The 15289-nt window shown below is 42.2% G+C and overlaps 1 protein-coding gene across 4 annotated transcripts in view; it reads right to left on the reverse strand.

Annotated features, from left to right (window-relative positions):
- The window catches only part of TNC (tenascin C), an 86925-nt gene that overhangs the window by 57563 nt on the left and 14073 nt on the right, over positions 1-15289 (reverse strand). For all 4 annotated transcript variants that reach the window (XM_079790357.1, XM_079790358.1, XM_079790359.1 and 1 more), the window contains exon 2: positions 2499-3088. In XM_079790357.1, coding sequence (XP_079646483.1) covers positions 2499-2955 — 457 coding nt within the window. In that variant the 5' untranslated portion in view covers positions 2956-3088. The remainder of the gene's footprint in view (positions 1-2498; positions 3089-15289) is intronic.

A 15289-nucleotide genomic window follows, 5' to 3' on the forward strand; every position in this document is an offset into this window, starting at 1 on the left:
TAATTTTCCTAACTGAAACGAGAAAGTGAATGAGTGGCTTTCTAATTCTGCGAGGACAACTTGCAATTGGGCTCTGCCCCCACAGAACTCATCGGCCTCTGTTTCTTTTTCCTCTCTTTCCTGGAGGTTGCCGTGGTGAGTCTGAGGGACACGGGTCAGCACGGACATGACTTCAGCTCTTTCAAGTCTGTATCATGTGTCAGCTCCACTTACAGGAGTAACTGACGTGGTCTCCGTGGGACCCAGGGAGAAGCAAGGACACCCACTCCACTTTCTCTGCATCTAAATACAGTTGAATGAATATGGTTCATCCCCTTTCTGACACCAGGAAGGAAGGCAGTTTTTTAAAAAGTTGGTTTGCAAAGTGAGACTCTACGCTTGTGCTGTGTAGTACGGTGGCCACTGGCCACCTGTGGCTCTTGGGCAATTGAACAGTGTCTGGTCTGAATTGAGATGGGCTGGAAGTGTCAAATCCACACCGGATTTCGAAGGCTCAGTGTGAAAGAATATAAAGTATCCATTAATCCTACCTAATAGACAAATATGCAAATTGACCGCACCTTCGCTACACCAAGCCACGCCCACCAGCCAAGCCGTGCCCACCAACCAATCAGGACGAGTATGCAAATTATCCCAACAAATATGGCGGCTAATTTGCATATCAAGACAGCTTAGAAAGAAGCCAAGAGATGCTGAAGGGAGCAATGCTGCGGAGAAGCAAGCAAGCCGGGGGAGGGGGGAGGGAGGAGAAGGGAGGAGCGGAGGCGGGGTGGGGGGAGAAGGAAGAAGGAGAGTGGGGCGGGCTGGCGGAGAAGGCGGGCCAGGGGACAAGGGAGGAGTGGAGGCGGGGCCGGGGGAGAAGGAAGAAGGAGAGTGAGGCGGGCTGGCAGAGAAGGCGGGCGGGGGGACAAGGGAGGAGCAGAGGCGGGGCGGGGTAGAGTGCAGCAGGAAACCCTATTGCAGGATTTTTCCTGCAACGGGAACGCTAGTAGTTTTTATATTTATTACAGGCTGAAACATGGATATTTTAGTTCTACTGGGTTAAATAAAATAGATAATTCATATTATCTTTAGCTGCTTCTTTTCATTTCTTTATTTTGACTACTGGAAATCTAAGGTTATATATATTCTCACATTATATTCCTGTTGGCTGGCACTGCTGCTCTAGACAAGCATTCCAACCCACTTTTTAGAATTAATCCTATTGTGTAACTCCCAGGGAGTTGAGAGGTAGAAGATAAACCAATATATGCATAAAGGAAACTTTTTTTTTTTTTTTTGCCTTAGAATCCTAGAGCACATCTTTAGTACTTTCCACTAAGCCTACTGATTAGGTCTACTCTTAAAATAATTTGTCCAAGTAATTCAGGGTAATTTTTTCTGAGTGGCAGAAATAGATATTTTCATCTCTGATTTCAAGCTGTTGAAACTCCTGCAGTTCTATCAACTTTAGGGAATGGAGATGAAGTAATGATTTCAAAGTGGTAACCTTTCTTTTAAAAGGCTGAAGGCTGGTATTACTGGAGGACTGTGAATTCTGAAGACACACAGGCCTGTTCAAAGCTTCCATCCCTTATCACCCTTTGTGTCAGTTGGTTGAGTTCTTTGAGTCTCAGTTCTTAGATATGTAGAATGGACTTTCAGCCTTATATTAAAGGTTGTTGGGAGGGTTAAGTTAGATAATGAATTATAGGGCCATGTGCATAAAAGGGGCTGAAACCATAGTTGTGATCATTATCATTACTACCATTCAACTGGAGCATTTATTCCAATTATCAGGCTTTGTACTGCTATGGGTGGCCTTGTACCTTTGTAATAACACCAGGGTGTGGAAGACTGTTTTTTATTTTAAACCTTTTCTAAAAACATTCATTTTTAGAGAAAGGGAGAGGGAGAGAGAAAAAAAAAAACAAACAAAACAGCCATGTGAGATTGAAGCATTGATCAGCTGCCTCCTGCATGCCCGCTACAGGGGATCGAGTCTGCAACCCGGGCATGTGCTCTGACTGGGAATCAAACTGGTAACCTTTTAGCGCATGGGATGACACCCAACCAACTGTGCCACACAAGCCAGGGCTGCAATATTGTGGTTTAAGTCCTAACTTGGTCACTTATTGCAGGACCTTGAGAAATCCCATCCTACTTCTGGGCCTCAGTTTCCCTATTTGTACAATGGGGTAATAAGGCTATATCAGTACCTTTCAGGGTCTGATCTTTGGGTCAGGAGTTTCATAATGTGTTAATAGGTTTTGAGGTAGAGAATGTGTACATTTCATGGTCAAATAAATTTTGGAAACAAGTGATTAAAGTGAAATTACTATAAATTCCTCTGAGAAACATTTGTCACTGACAGCAGAATAGAGATGGTTACATTCTCCACATTTATTTGACCATCAAATCTCTTTGCAATGAATCCCTTGCAAGGCTAGTTTCCCCGGGAACCCACTTTGGAAACAACTCAAGTATCTTGCCATGCTCATCATTTCTCCCACTCGTACCTTCGGCAGGCTGGAGGCAGCAGCCCGCTCCCATGCTGCACTGCTCCCGCAGGGACGACACCAGGTTCTCCAGCTCCTCCAGTCGGCTCAGGAGCTCCTTGATGTCAGGAGCAGGGGCACACCCACAGGCCCGGCGGGGGATGTTGATGCGGTGTGTGAAGACGATCTGGTTTCCCCCGTCCACGGTGTGCTCCTGGAAGCTTTCGCTGGGCTCTGAGGGTGGGGCCAGATCCTTCTCCCCACTGGCTGATTCCAGATCCACGGAGCACTGGGACCCGACAGGCAGCTTGATGTTGTAGACGTGGTTGAACACCACTGGCTGGTTCTCCTCCGGCAGAGTGATGTTCACCCCAGTCTGTCGCTTATGCCGAATGACTTTCTTGAGGACCCCACCTTCAGCAGGGAGGGCGAGCAAAGCTAGGCATATGCCCACCAACAGCCGAGTCACGGCCCCCATGGTGGAGGTGGGTTTGGTGGGATGTTTCTGGGGTTCTAAGATGCTAGGGCGTCTTACTCTCAGGTAGAGTTGGGTTCTTGGAAGCAGAGTTGAATAAATCAGTTGTTCCTGATCTTCTTGAAGAAATTCTCTTCTATAAGTAAATAAAAACAACAAGCTTATTAGTATGTTCTTCTCATTGAATCCACTGACTCTGCAATTGTAGTGAATGTTTACTTTGTGTCTCCTATATTTGAAGCTCTCCTGGTATTCATTCAATATTCACTGTAGTGTTGAGATACAGTGGTCTCTAAAGGAGTAAAGAGGATCAGATACAAACAGAGGTTGGAGGTGACATGCTACTGTGAGGCAGTTCTTACCCTGCTAAGTTGTCATATTTGTCTGCGTTACAGCTGTTTACCTGTATTGGCAATCATGTGGCAGAGGGAAGGGGAGTTGTCAAAGGCAATGAGAAATGACTGAGTAAAGATAGAAGACAAGTGAAACTTTAGGTGCTTATACTATTGATTAACACATGCCTTGGATACATATGAGAATAATCTGTATACGGCATGATATCATTTATAGTCCTTTTTCTCACTAAGAGATACACCTGAGTGTAATTCAAGAAAATAATTGAGAGCTATTTGTTTTTCCACAAATTGACATTTTCCTATGCCCATGCCATTCTTAGTCTTACATATCCTAAGTTAGTTATTTATGTCAATTAGATGTGATATTTGGATTGCCTATTCTATAACAGGTTTTCCAACGTGTTTTTCAGGAAGATCTTAAGAATCCCAATGACAAAAATGCATGAACATGATCCCTGGTCATCATCTCTTCTATGATGACAGAAAGTCTCTGCAAAACCTGGAGAGGGATTGTGGTGGGGAGACTTGAACCATGAAGCATTTCTGTAGGGCTAAGCAAGGGTCTGGGGACTTAGAAGGCACCAGCTGTGCATAGAATCAAGAACTTCCTATCCATACCATATCCTGATTATATTCATATTTGATATTTCACCAATTATCATGTAACATCTAATTAGGGCTTCTACACGCTGGTTAGGACAAAAACAAACATAAGAAAATAAAACAAAGACAAAAAAAGAGAAACAAAACCTTCTTCTAAGTATGCTTTTTCATTCAAATTAGTTTCCTAAGTAAGAATTGGTGCATCTGTGATGTAGGCAAGCCCACTGAATAAAAATTATTATGAAGAAGAGAACTTGGCAATTTCTCTTCTCTCAAACCAGCATAGCCCATTTGTTTATTGGACAAATATTTATTGATTGTCTACTCTCTTTCAATTGCTTCAAATCTCTTTGCCTTCCTTTCTTCCCACCCTTCTCCCATCAATTCTTAGCTCCCCCTCCCCCACCTTTTTTTTTTTTTTTTTTTTTAATGAGAAAGGGCCATGGGCCAGTTTGAAATGCTCTTGGACTTTTACCCAACACTTTTGTGTGTGTTGCTAAATGACTTAAATTTCCATCTAAAAAGCCATTAGAGTTGCTGGTTGGGACTCTAAGGCAATGAGTCTAGGGTAATAATGACCAGACTAAGGGTTGAATGAGGATTTTTCACTGTGCGTGTAGGAGACGTGCGCTGGCAGAGCCAAATGCTGCATTGTTCAGAGGAAGGAAATGGGATTTTTGAGGGCTGAGTATTCCCCATTGGCTGATGGCTGTCTAAGGGCAAGTGGATACTTTTGTACTTTGGGAAAGACCAGTTATATCTTCAATGTGGTAGAAACTGCCTCAGCTTTGGACTTAGACACCCCTGGGTTCAAATGCCACTCTCTAGCTCTAAGACTTGGGACAAGCTATTTATCCTAATTATGACCTCATTTGTAAAATGGGGGTGAAACTTCTTCCTGAGGGAGTTACAGATTAGCTCAGCATGGTGTCAGGCCCATAGTAGGTACACATTAAAATATAGCTCCAATTCCGTTGCACTTCTAGGAACAAAACCTAGTACGAGTCCATGCCCATAGCCTCCTTTTGCTTAAGCTTGACCTCCTCATTGAATCTAGTCCTAAACTCAGCAGTAGCTTGAATCTAGATCAAAGAGGAGCTGCAGAAATCACTAAAAGGTGTGGGGGTAAAACTTATGATGATAATGTACTAGAACTGGACATATTTACACCAGAGAGGCAAAAGATAGAGAGCAAATAATAACCTTTAAGAATGTTACATGCAGACAACTAACTGGCTAATGTCCCCTTTGAGGATAGACAAGGGGAAACTGTAGATTGCAGCTAGTGATATTTAGGTTAGACATGAAGGATCACATTCTGACAGTAGGGCTTTTAAAATCTGAGAATGAACAACTTATCTCATAGAGACTCTTTAAAAAGCACAAGCAGATAATCTTTATATGAAGTGATCAGGCAATGGAGAGTCTGGAAAATGTCTTGTAGGAGGCAGAAGTGTGGAGCTGTGTGTCCATCCTGTAGCTGGAAAAACTAAGATTGAGAGGAACAGGGATACCATGCCTAAATCCTGCAGGAGCAGGAGCTGGCTTGTCCCTTGTGGCCCCAAAGGACAGAACAAGTGCTGATGTGTATATGTGTTGATGGTGAAGAGGAGGGTTGCTTACTAAAAGTCACATTTCAGCACAACAGGAGAAACATTTTTCTAGTTGGAAATATCCAGTCGAAAAGTCTTCTTTGAGAGTATAGCAAGCTCCAAGGTGTTGGAATAGTGGTGAAGAGCACAGGCTTTGTAGACATGCTGCCTTGGGTTTGAGTCAATGTTCAACCACCTCCTCTTCCATGAGTGAGGTATTAACTAGCACCGTAAGCCAGAGTCCTGTCATCAGTAAAGTGTGATACGAGTGTCCTCATAGGACTGTTGTGAAAAGTGTGTGAGATAACGTGAGTAATGGGAATGGTATAGTGCTTGGCAGCAGCAAGAGCTCAATAAAAGGAAGCTTTGCAGTAAAAAATATGGGCTTCACTTAACATTTTTTCCAGGATTTTCTTTCTCCCAACTCTTGAAACTTCTTTGGCATATGCGGATTTGTTTTTTTAAGCAAGGATAAGAGTTCTGCAATGAAGTAAAGTCTTCTCTCTCTACGCTGGAAGATGGTTTTTTTTCTCTCTCTCTCTACCCCCCATCTCTAAATCTATCTCTACCTCTACCTCTATCCATCTATCTACCTACATACCTATCTTTTATGGCGAGATTAAAGGATTTCGTGAGTCAATGTTTGCAAAGAAAGGCAGCAAGAAGAGACACAGGCTCAATACATAGATTGTTGAGGTCACATATCCAGGACAACGTGGCTGTGTCCGAGCCATGCAAGCTGCCTTGCTTTGTACGCCGTCTCAGCATATATGCCGAATGCAGAAAAATACATGTGTGGACCAGACTTGTTTTCTATCTTTATCTAAATAAACTTTTAGAGCCAAATGAACTGCTGTGAATTGTTTCTGTGAAACTCTTTAGGTGTCTCCTTTCACATTAACTACTCAAAACATAATTAATCTGGAGGGAAAAAAATCTACCATAAAAATTTCCTCATGAGAGAGAAGGCTTAAGAAGAGGTAGAAAACTGATCGAGAACTGTACTGTCCAATATGGCAGCCACTAGCCACAGTGGTTATTAAAATCATAAAGAATTAAAATTAAAAACAATGAAAAATTCCATCCTCAGTTGTACCCCCATTTCAAATGCTTAATAGTGACATGGCTCGTGTCTACAATATCAGACACTTCAGATAAAGAGCATTCCCACCATTGCAGCAAGTTCCATTGAGCGGCACCAGTTTAGAGGGCTGCTTGGTGATATTAACCCTTTGCACTCGCTTGCTTTTTTCTCGATTCCTTTATTCTAATGCTAACCGTGTCGAGTCACACTCGACGTCCGAGTGCAAAAGGTTAAGCCCTTGGTACAACTGAGGCTCAGAGAGGTCAGAGAGTCTTTAAGAAAGTTATGCAGTTGTTAAGTCTCCTAATGAAAACAGGGGGAATACCTCAGATAGAGGTGCCAGGAGACTAGGGAGTTCCTTTGAGTAACTCACCTAAACACAATATGTATGTGCACTGTAATTTCCATATGTTACATGTTCAAACATGTACAGGATAAGAGTTCTCAAATATGAAGGAACATCCACCTTGCCCCACGTCAGCATCCTCCTCCCACTTCCTACCCTTGGAATAGGACATTTTCTTCACTTTCTCTCTGTATACCTTAAAGCTCCAAGTTCTACAGGAGATTCTTCTCCTCAAATCAAACTCAAAATAAGCTGCTCTTTATACCACTTTGGCCACACCTATCATCTGGTCCTGCCCTGCCTCACCCTTTTCTTGGGAGCTGATAGAGCTTGTAAAAGAAAAACTCAGGATTCTCCTTCTTCTGTTGACCCTGAACTACTTTGCTCCAGAGTTTTTAAAGGAACCAAGTCCATTTCCTTTATTAGTCTAAAAAATTTTGTTGATGAGCAGCTGGATGTGGAAGAAACAGCCTAGTCTCTGGGAGAACTAAACCTGTGTTAGAATCCAGCTCTTCCATTTAGTAGCTGCTACCTGAGTCTCACTTGCCTCATCTCATACAAGGTTATACATATGTCTAGTTCATAGTTTTGTGGGAGGATGGGATAAAATGAGAAGATGTATATTAAGCTACTAACACAGTGCCTGACACACAGTAGGTGCTCAATATATGGTAGCTAATGAAAATAGAAGCAATAATAATAACACTTATTAATTAGAGAATAGATCAGAGAGGAAACCATGCATATAGAGGGATGGAAGAATCAGGGAGATACATCATGACTACAATAATAATTTAATAGGTAACTAAAAGGATTGACCAACCTAAGCCTATTAAAGTTCAGAGCAGAGGGAGGCTACATCCTTTTGAGGTACTCAAGAAAATCACCTCAAAAGAGATGGACCTGAAGGATGGGTGAGATTCTAAAACACAGATGGATACAGCTGTAGTAGGGGGTGTAATGTGAAGCCTGCAGAAGTCTAGAAAGAGGGAACTGTATGAGAAAAAGCAACGGAGTTGGAAGAAGATGACAGTAATAACAACAGCTCCTCTTTGCGGATGCCCGACACAGGCAAAGGTCAAATAACATTATGGGATGCCACTGGGGTGTAAATACACCTGGGGAATGGAAAGAGAGCACACGAGTCAGGAGAGCCACAGCAAGGAGGACACGGTGTCTCTCTTAGGCTACATGCCTAACTGCTCATAGTGTTGTCTGTTGAAAAAACATAGGCTTCTGTATTTACTTCCTTGGTCTCCAAATACCTGTCACATTTATGGTGCTTATTCCCTGCAAAAAATATGGTCCTAAAAGTTTTATTCTAGAGGGTGGATAAGGGGTGCTAAAGTATTCGGACTTCATTACTGAAGAAAGATAAAAAAAATTAGTTTTTGCTTCATTCTTTGGTGTTAGATGCTGCCAGTGTAGGATGATTCTCCAGATTTTGGCATTGTAAATTTTTATTCCAAACATTACTCAAGTTCCTTCATTTAACCGGGAAACCACAGTCAATATCATGGCAACCATGTTTCAGGGACTTATTGGTTAATAATTTTATACTTTAAGATGCCTCTTGGCTTGTTATCAAATTCCCCTTCTCCCCCAGTAGAGCTCTAGCCTTTAGAAGCAGCATGGAATAAACTAAGGGTTATTTTTAGGCACCTCACCACAGGACAAAGACCATTGCTAGTTGAAGGAATCAACAACCTTTGGATTTTTCCTTAGTCACAGCTGGAGAATAAACAATTTCATTTTTAGATAAAGATAAAACTTCCAACAAGCTAGCATCATATTTCAGAATTAGTTACTGGTCACTTCATTTTTAGTAACTCAAAGAATATATTTGTCTTGTTGATTTAGGCACGAATGTGAAATATCCTAGGTTGGGGGGAACAAGGAGGATTCTCAGTTTAGCAATTCAAATGAATCCCTTTCCACATCATTTTGGCAACGCATGAGACGGCTCACACCAAGAGCATGTTTTGTGTGTGCACAGCCAGTTAAGCACGGAGTGGCTTACATGGCATTCTTAAAGGTTCTAGAAATTCCTCACCCTCCGTTCTTCCCAACATTCATAAATTCCTTCTTGGCATGTGTCAGGAAGAGAGAGGAGCCAGGAGAGAGCCTTCAGTGTGGATTTCTTTTCCAAGGACATCGGATCTTTATAGTTGACTGAGTCCAGCTCAACCTTCATCTTAAAAGAATTGAGAAAACTCTGATTGCCAAACCCAAATGCTTCCAAGCCCTAGGTGTTCGAGTCCTGGCACTGAAAAGCAAGTATCCATTTAGGTAACATGGTGGCTTAACCGGTTGCTCAGTTAGGATGCTAGTGGAGCCAACAATCTTCCCAGAAAGCTGAGGATGAGTTTATTTTAAAAAACCATTCATTCTTGCATTCAACAGAGATGCGTGAGTCCTAAGACCAGGCTGTGAGGTGTATGTGCTCTCAGTGAGTCCAGAAAGGAAAGCTCTTGTGAACAGACAATTATAGGGAAGAATGATAAATGCTACCATGGACAAATATCCTGGGACATCGGCGCAATGTTTGAGAACATCTGCTCTAGAGTCAGTTGAATACTATCAGATCCTGGTTCTGCCATTTGCTATGAGTTGGAACCATACAGAATTGCCATTTTTGTAGGTAAAAAATGGTTGGATAGGAGTAACTTCATATGGCTCAATTCAGATGCTACGTAACACTTCCTCTCTGAACCTCAATTTTCTTTTTATTTTATTTTATTGATTTTTTACAGAGAGGAAGGGAGAGGGATAGAGAGTTAGAAACATCGATGAGAGAGACATCGATCAGCTGCCTCCTGCACACGTACTGGGGATGTGCTCGCAACCAAGGTACACGTCCTTGATCGGAATCAAACCTGGGACCCTTCAGTTCACAGGTGGACGCTCTATCCACTGAGCCAAACCGGTTAGTGCTGAACCTCAGTTTTCTTATTTGTGAAGTGATAACACTAATATCCACCCCACAACAGAGTTCTGTCAACTGCAAGTGAGAAAAATTAGATTATACCTGGAAATACTTAGGACAGTGCCTAACTGGTATGTGTTGCTATTGTGTGAGGGGTTGGTGTCTTTTGTTTGGAGAAGGCAGTGACTGAAGGCTACTCTGAAGGTTGAGGAATTACTAGGGGAGTTTGGGGAGGCCCTAAAGACCAGGGATACTCAAAAACCCTTGGGAGAGAAAGAAAGCTATGGCCATACTCTTGGCCTCCTCCTAGCCTATCTATTCTACTTCAGTAGCAAGACAGGCGCGCCCATGAGCCTGGGTGGAGCCCTTTTCAGGGAGGTTAGTACCGGCCAAGAGGCCGTGCTGCTTCTGGGTTGGCTGGCCATGCTGCTCAGCCAGGCTTTCTCCAGAACAGGCTGCTGTGATTTTTAATCTTCCAAGACATTGCTCCTGACGGGAAACATTTGGCTCAGATTTGCAATACTTTCCACAGACATGGACAAACATCAGATTAAAGAATTAAAATGAGACTTGAGCAGGCTTAGGCGCAACTGTAAGATCGCTAACTCCAGGAGTGGCCTATCTGTGGCTCCCCTACCCCCCAGATAAGCTTCTAGTGTTCATGGCAGAATGATATGAGGCAGTATCTTTCTAATCACTACCCACGTACTTCTGTGGAGCCCACTTCAGAATCGCTATGAGTATATCACTCCAGGTAGCCATGTCCAATTCAGTAGACGGAGTACGCGACATGAAGGAGAACAGAATTGAAACGCCCAGAAAGGGCCACCAGCTAATTAGTGGTTAAGCTGATATTAAACCCACAGATCCTGCCTCTTGATCTAGAAATTTGATTGAGGTTTATCTCTTTCCCCAGATTACTGGGAGGACTTTAAAATTAACTGCATATGAAAGGCTTCTAGTAATTCCTAGTCTGTGATCAATTTAATGGCCTTCAGGGAGAAATATGAGCAATGGGATTTCGGAGAACATCTGTGTTAAGAGATTTCCAGATTTCTTGCTCCTGTAATATTTCTTCAATTTTCCAATCATCACCCATCCCTCCATCTATATATTCATCCATTCATCTATATAACTACCCATCTTTTCAGTACATATTTATCAAATAACCTACCAGGTGCCAAGCCCTGTGTTAAGTATGAGGGATACAAAAATGAAGAAGATATGCACGTTCCCTATGATCATAAAGCTTACAGTTTCCTCCTAAAAATGAAATACTGGTAGATTTTAAATAGATGTATTATGGATTTAATATTTGTGATATTCTTAAGGGTCACTGTAGATTGAGAACACTGTGCATGCTCCCAAGCCACCAGCAAGAGTAAAAATGTTGTTTCCTTTAAGAACTGCTTCACTCATCTAGTGGAAATAATGAACATAGACTGATGAACAAGAACAGACCCAGAAACAAGGAGGCACGGACCAGACTGTCGGGCCTCAGAGGGAGGGTAGGGGAGGGTGGGGGTAAAGGGGAGAGATCAACCAAAGGACTTGTGTGCAAGCATATGCACCTAACCAGCAGTTGGGGACAACAGGGGGGTGGGGGCATGTGTGGGGAGGGGTGTGGGATGGGAATGGGGGCATGAGGACAAATATGTGATACCTTAATCAATAAAGAAATTAAAAAAAAAAAAAAGAACTGCTTGCTGTTTACTTACTATGTGCTGCACAATGTGCTGGGTGCTGGGGAGACTGGGCCAGTAAGGACCGGTTCTCTGACTCCCGAAATCTCAGAAACTAGAACTTACACAAGCAAGTTTCAGCAGGGCTGGTCGAAATGACCAGAGTCCGTGCTGAGCATTTTTTTTATATATTTTATTGATTTTTTACAGAGAGGAAGAGAGAGGGATAGAGAGTTAGAAATATCGATGAGAGAGAAACATCGATCAGCTGCCTCTTGCACACCCCCAACTGGGGATGCGCCCACAACCAAGGTACATGCCCTTGACCGGAATCGAACCTGGGACCCTTGAGTCCACAGGCCGACGCTCTATCCACTGAGCCAAACCGGTTTCGGCCGTGCTGAGCATTTTAAATCTCCAACTTCAGATTCTCACAAAATGATATGAGGCGGTATCTTCTCATGCTGCAGTTGAGAAAACTGCGGCATGGAATAATTAAGTGGCTTGTGCATGTTCAGAGTTGGGATTTGAATGCGGATCCATCTGAGTCCAAAATAAGTTCACTGAGCCACCAGGTTACATGGCCTTCAGTCTGGAGGGCCAAGGAAAGGCACTATGGTCTGAGACCAGAGCCAAGCTCTGTCCACAGGACTTCCAAACACCTGGCTCAAAAGGAGAATACTATGAATTCCCTGGAATTAGGGACTGACGGTGTCTGTAGCCTGTGGGTGCTGTAGAGAGAAAGCATGCCAAGGGACACCTGGAGATATTGTTATATTTCAGTTATCATTGGGAGAATATTCCAGATGTCCTGAAGGCTGCTGGAAAGCCCTTTTGATGTCTCTGAATGGACAAATCTGTCCTTCAAGATAAAGTAAAAATATTAGAAGTTTTTACAGGTAACATTTCTCTCTTCTGAATTTTCCGAATACTTGATGTGGTATTTCTATCATATGCCATTCTAAAAATGATTTGGGGTAGCTTTATTATGGATGTATAGCTTCCTCTTTCAGAGCAAGAAGCAAATTCTATCTTGTATTTATGTTGGCTGTAAGCAGTGTGGGTGCAGTTAGTCCTTCTATAGTTAGAAATGCACACAGTTAGACTCTTTGTAGATTGTAAACTCCACAGATAGTCTGACACAGGCAATCATTTATCTCTAAATACCCAACACCAAGCATGGTGTCTAGAACATAGTAAATGCACAACATATTGATATAGAATAAAATAAATTTGAATATATTTCTTGATTTCATATACAGCAGGTACTCATATTGATGAAACTAATGAACAAACACATCCTCTTGTTTTCCTGAAGGCCCTCAAATAATTAATTCTCATGTGATCTTTTCTAAGGCAAGATACATCAAGGAATTCATCATAGCCGCACTCCTGGAATTAGTTCATATTTATTCCTTCAGCTATTCGGTGATTAAGTGCTATGTGACAGACACCCCTCTAAACACAGGGGTTATGAAAGTAGCCAAGACAGACAAGGCTCCTTCCCATGGGATTCTAGTCAACATCCCAAGGGTTCCTGAGCTCTGAGCCACTGTTCTGACAATCACTTGGGTGACCTTCGGCAAGTCATAGCCACTCTCTTGTAAAATAAGCAAGTGTGTGTGGTTCCAATTCTAGCATCCCTTTGGTTCTAATTACCTATGGTCCATTGCTAATTCAGCAATATTTCTGCCCAACTTAATTTTGGTTGTTATTTTATTCTTTTTTTAATCCTTCCACGAGGACATGTTTTCATTGATTTTTAAGAGATCCAACCCAACCCACAACCTGGGTATGTGCCCTGATCTGGAATTGAACCTGTGACCTTTTGGTGTACAGGTGTACAGGATGACGCTCCAACCAACTGAGCTGCACCGGCCAGGGCTTGGTTTTTATTTTAGACCCAAGTCAAATGGCCAATACTTAGTACAACACCTCCCAAATATTGTGTTCTTTCTTTAGTTATTTGACTTAAGCATAGGTGGTGCTTCGTGGCTTCCTCTCTCCCATCCTCCTAACAGAAGTTTCATTACCAACCAAATTAAGCCCAAATCTTAATCCATAAAACATTTCCACCCAGACACAGTACCGAGGTTTATATTTGTGGCTTAGTATACCTAAGAAAAGCTCAGATGAAATATGACTAGGTCCATTGATACATTCAGACCACAAACTGCCCTGGTATGGTCTGGTTTTAATTTTTGAAATAAAAATTCTGCAGAGCACTTGCTTTTCCTCTTCTATTTCTTGCCTAGACAGAAAAGAAAATAAAAAATGGTCTGACCAAGTGGCAGCAACATGGATTCTTAAAAAATTCTCAAAAAAAAAGTTTCAAATATGCATTTGCATTCATTTCCCAATGGAACAATGGCTTCCTCAGTTTTGGCCTTCATCCAGAATTTTAAGAAATCTGGTTGACTCTTTCACAGTATTGGAAAGTGGTTTTGAGCTCTTTAGCCATGGTTAAAATGAAAGAGATTTATCTAAATAGAACAGGTTCTAGGTAGACACATAACGCTAGAGATTTTCTGAAAATGGCTGTGACACGATGGCCTATGTCAGCTATTATCAGCCACCCAATGCCAAAGATATAGCCTCGAAAAGACTTCGAAAAGCCTGAAGGAGGCACTGTGATGGGAGAGAGAACATGAGGTCAAATTCTGTTTACCTGCTTGGGAACCTTAGACAAAGTCCTATAACTCTTCCGAACTGTGGCTTCTTCACGTGTAAAACAGAGCTCTTTGCAGGGTTGTTGGAGATAGTGAGTGGAAGAAAAGCCTGAATATTAATACTAAATGCTAACTAAACGTTAACACCTATTCCCCTTTTCTCTCCTTTCCTTTCTTGTCCTCCCCTATGAGGAAGCTCCATAACATGGGATATATTTTTAAAATTAGACCATTGTAGAATTTCATGAATTGGTAAAGAGGTTGAATTGGTTTGGGATGGCAATTCAGTTTTCGTTCATGTGTCCAAGTCAGTTAGCTGATGTGGTTCCCAGAACTGCGTTGAGAAGGATTCTGTGGCCATGTTTGGACTCAAGGGGAAAAATACTGTGATGGATTAGCAATGTCTGCCATGGGTATGGAATGGGGGGAGTGTTGATATGTATGCCAAATATTTGGCATAGCAAAACTAGATAGCTTTGGCAGTCTTTTCCAGCTCAATGTGCTGATATTCAAATGAATGGAATGCTGCTTGACTGAAGCCTGTGTCCCTGTGTCAGAAGGAGCCAGGGGCAGTCATTGACAATTATAAAAGCCTGTCTGAATCACATTCAATAAAGTTTGATGCATTTTGATAAACGTTGACTCCTGAAATGGAAATGTGCCTCTAAGACTGGACTTTCAGGGACAACTAAGACTACTCCAGACACACTTTCATCCCCTACTTTCTTTCTCAAAATGGGGTCATTTGAATGTTACCGTAATAAATAACATTGATAGAAAACACCCATGTCAGGAACTCTTTTACCTGTCTTATGTGGATTATCTCATTGAATCCTTCCCCAGACCTCTGAGGTAGCTGTCTTTATTTTTCTCAGTTTACAGATGAGGGAACTGAGGCTCACCCAGCTCAAGGTCATGCATCTGGAAAGGGCAGTAAGGATTTAATTCTGGTGGACTGACTCATGAGTCAGAGACCCCATTCCTGCCCATCAGCTTTGCTATAGTCCTTTAATGATGTCAAAGGGTGGTTTTTCTGTGACTAAATTAGGACTAACTTCAAAAGGACCCAGTGGTTAGGG

Source organism: Cnephaeus nilssonii, assembly GCF_951640355.1.
Source record: "Cnephaeus nilssonii genome assembly, chromosome: 14".
In the NCBI taxonomy this organism is placed as follows: domain Eukaryota; kingdom Metazoa; phylum Chordata; class Mammalia; order Chiroptera; family Vespertilionidae; genus Cnephaeus; species Cnephaeus nilssonii.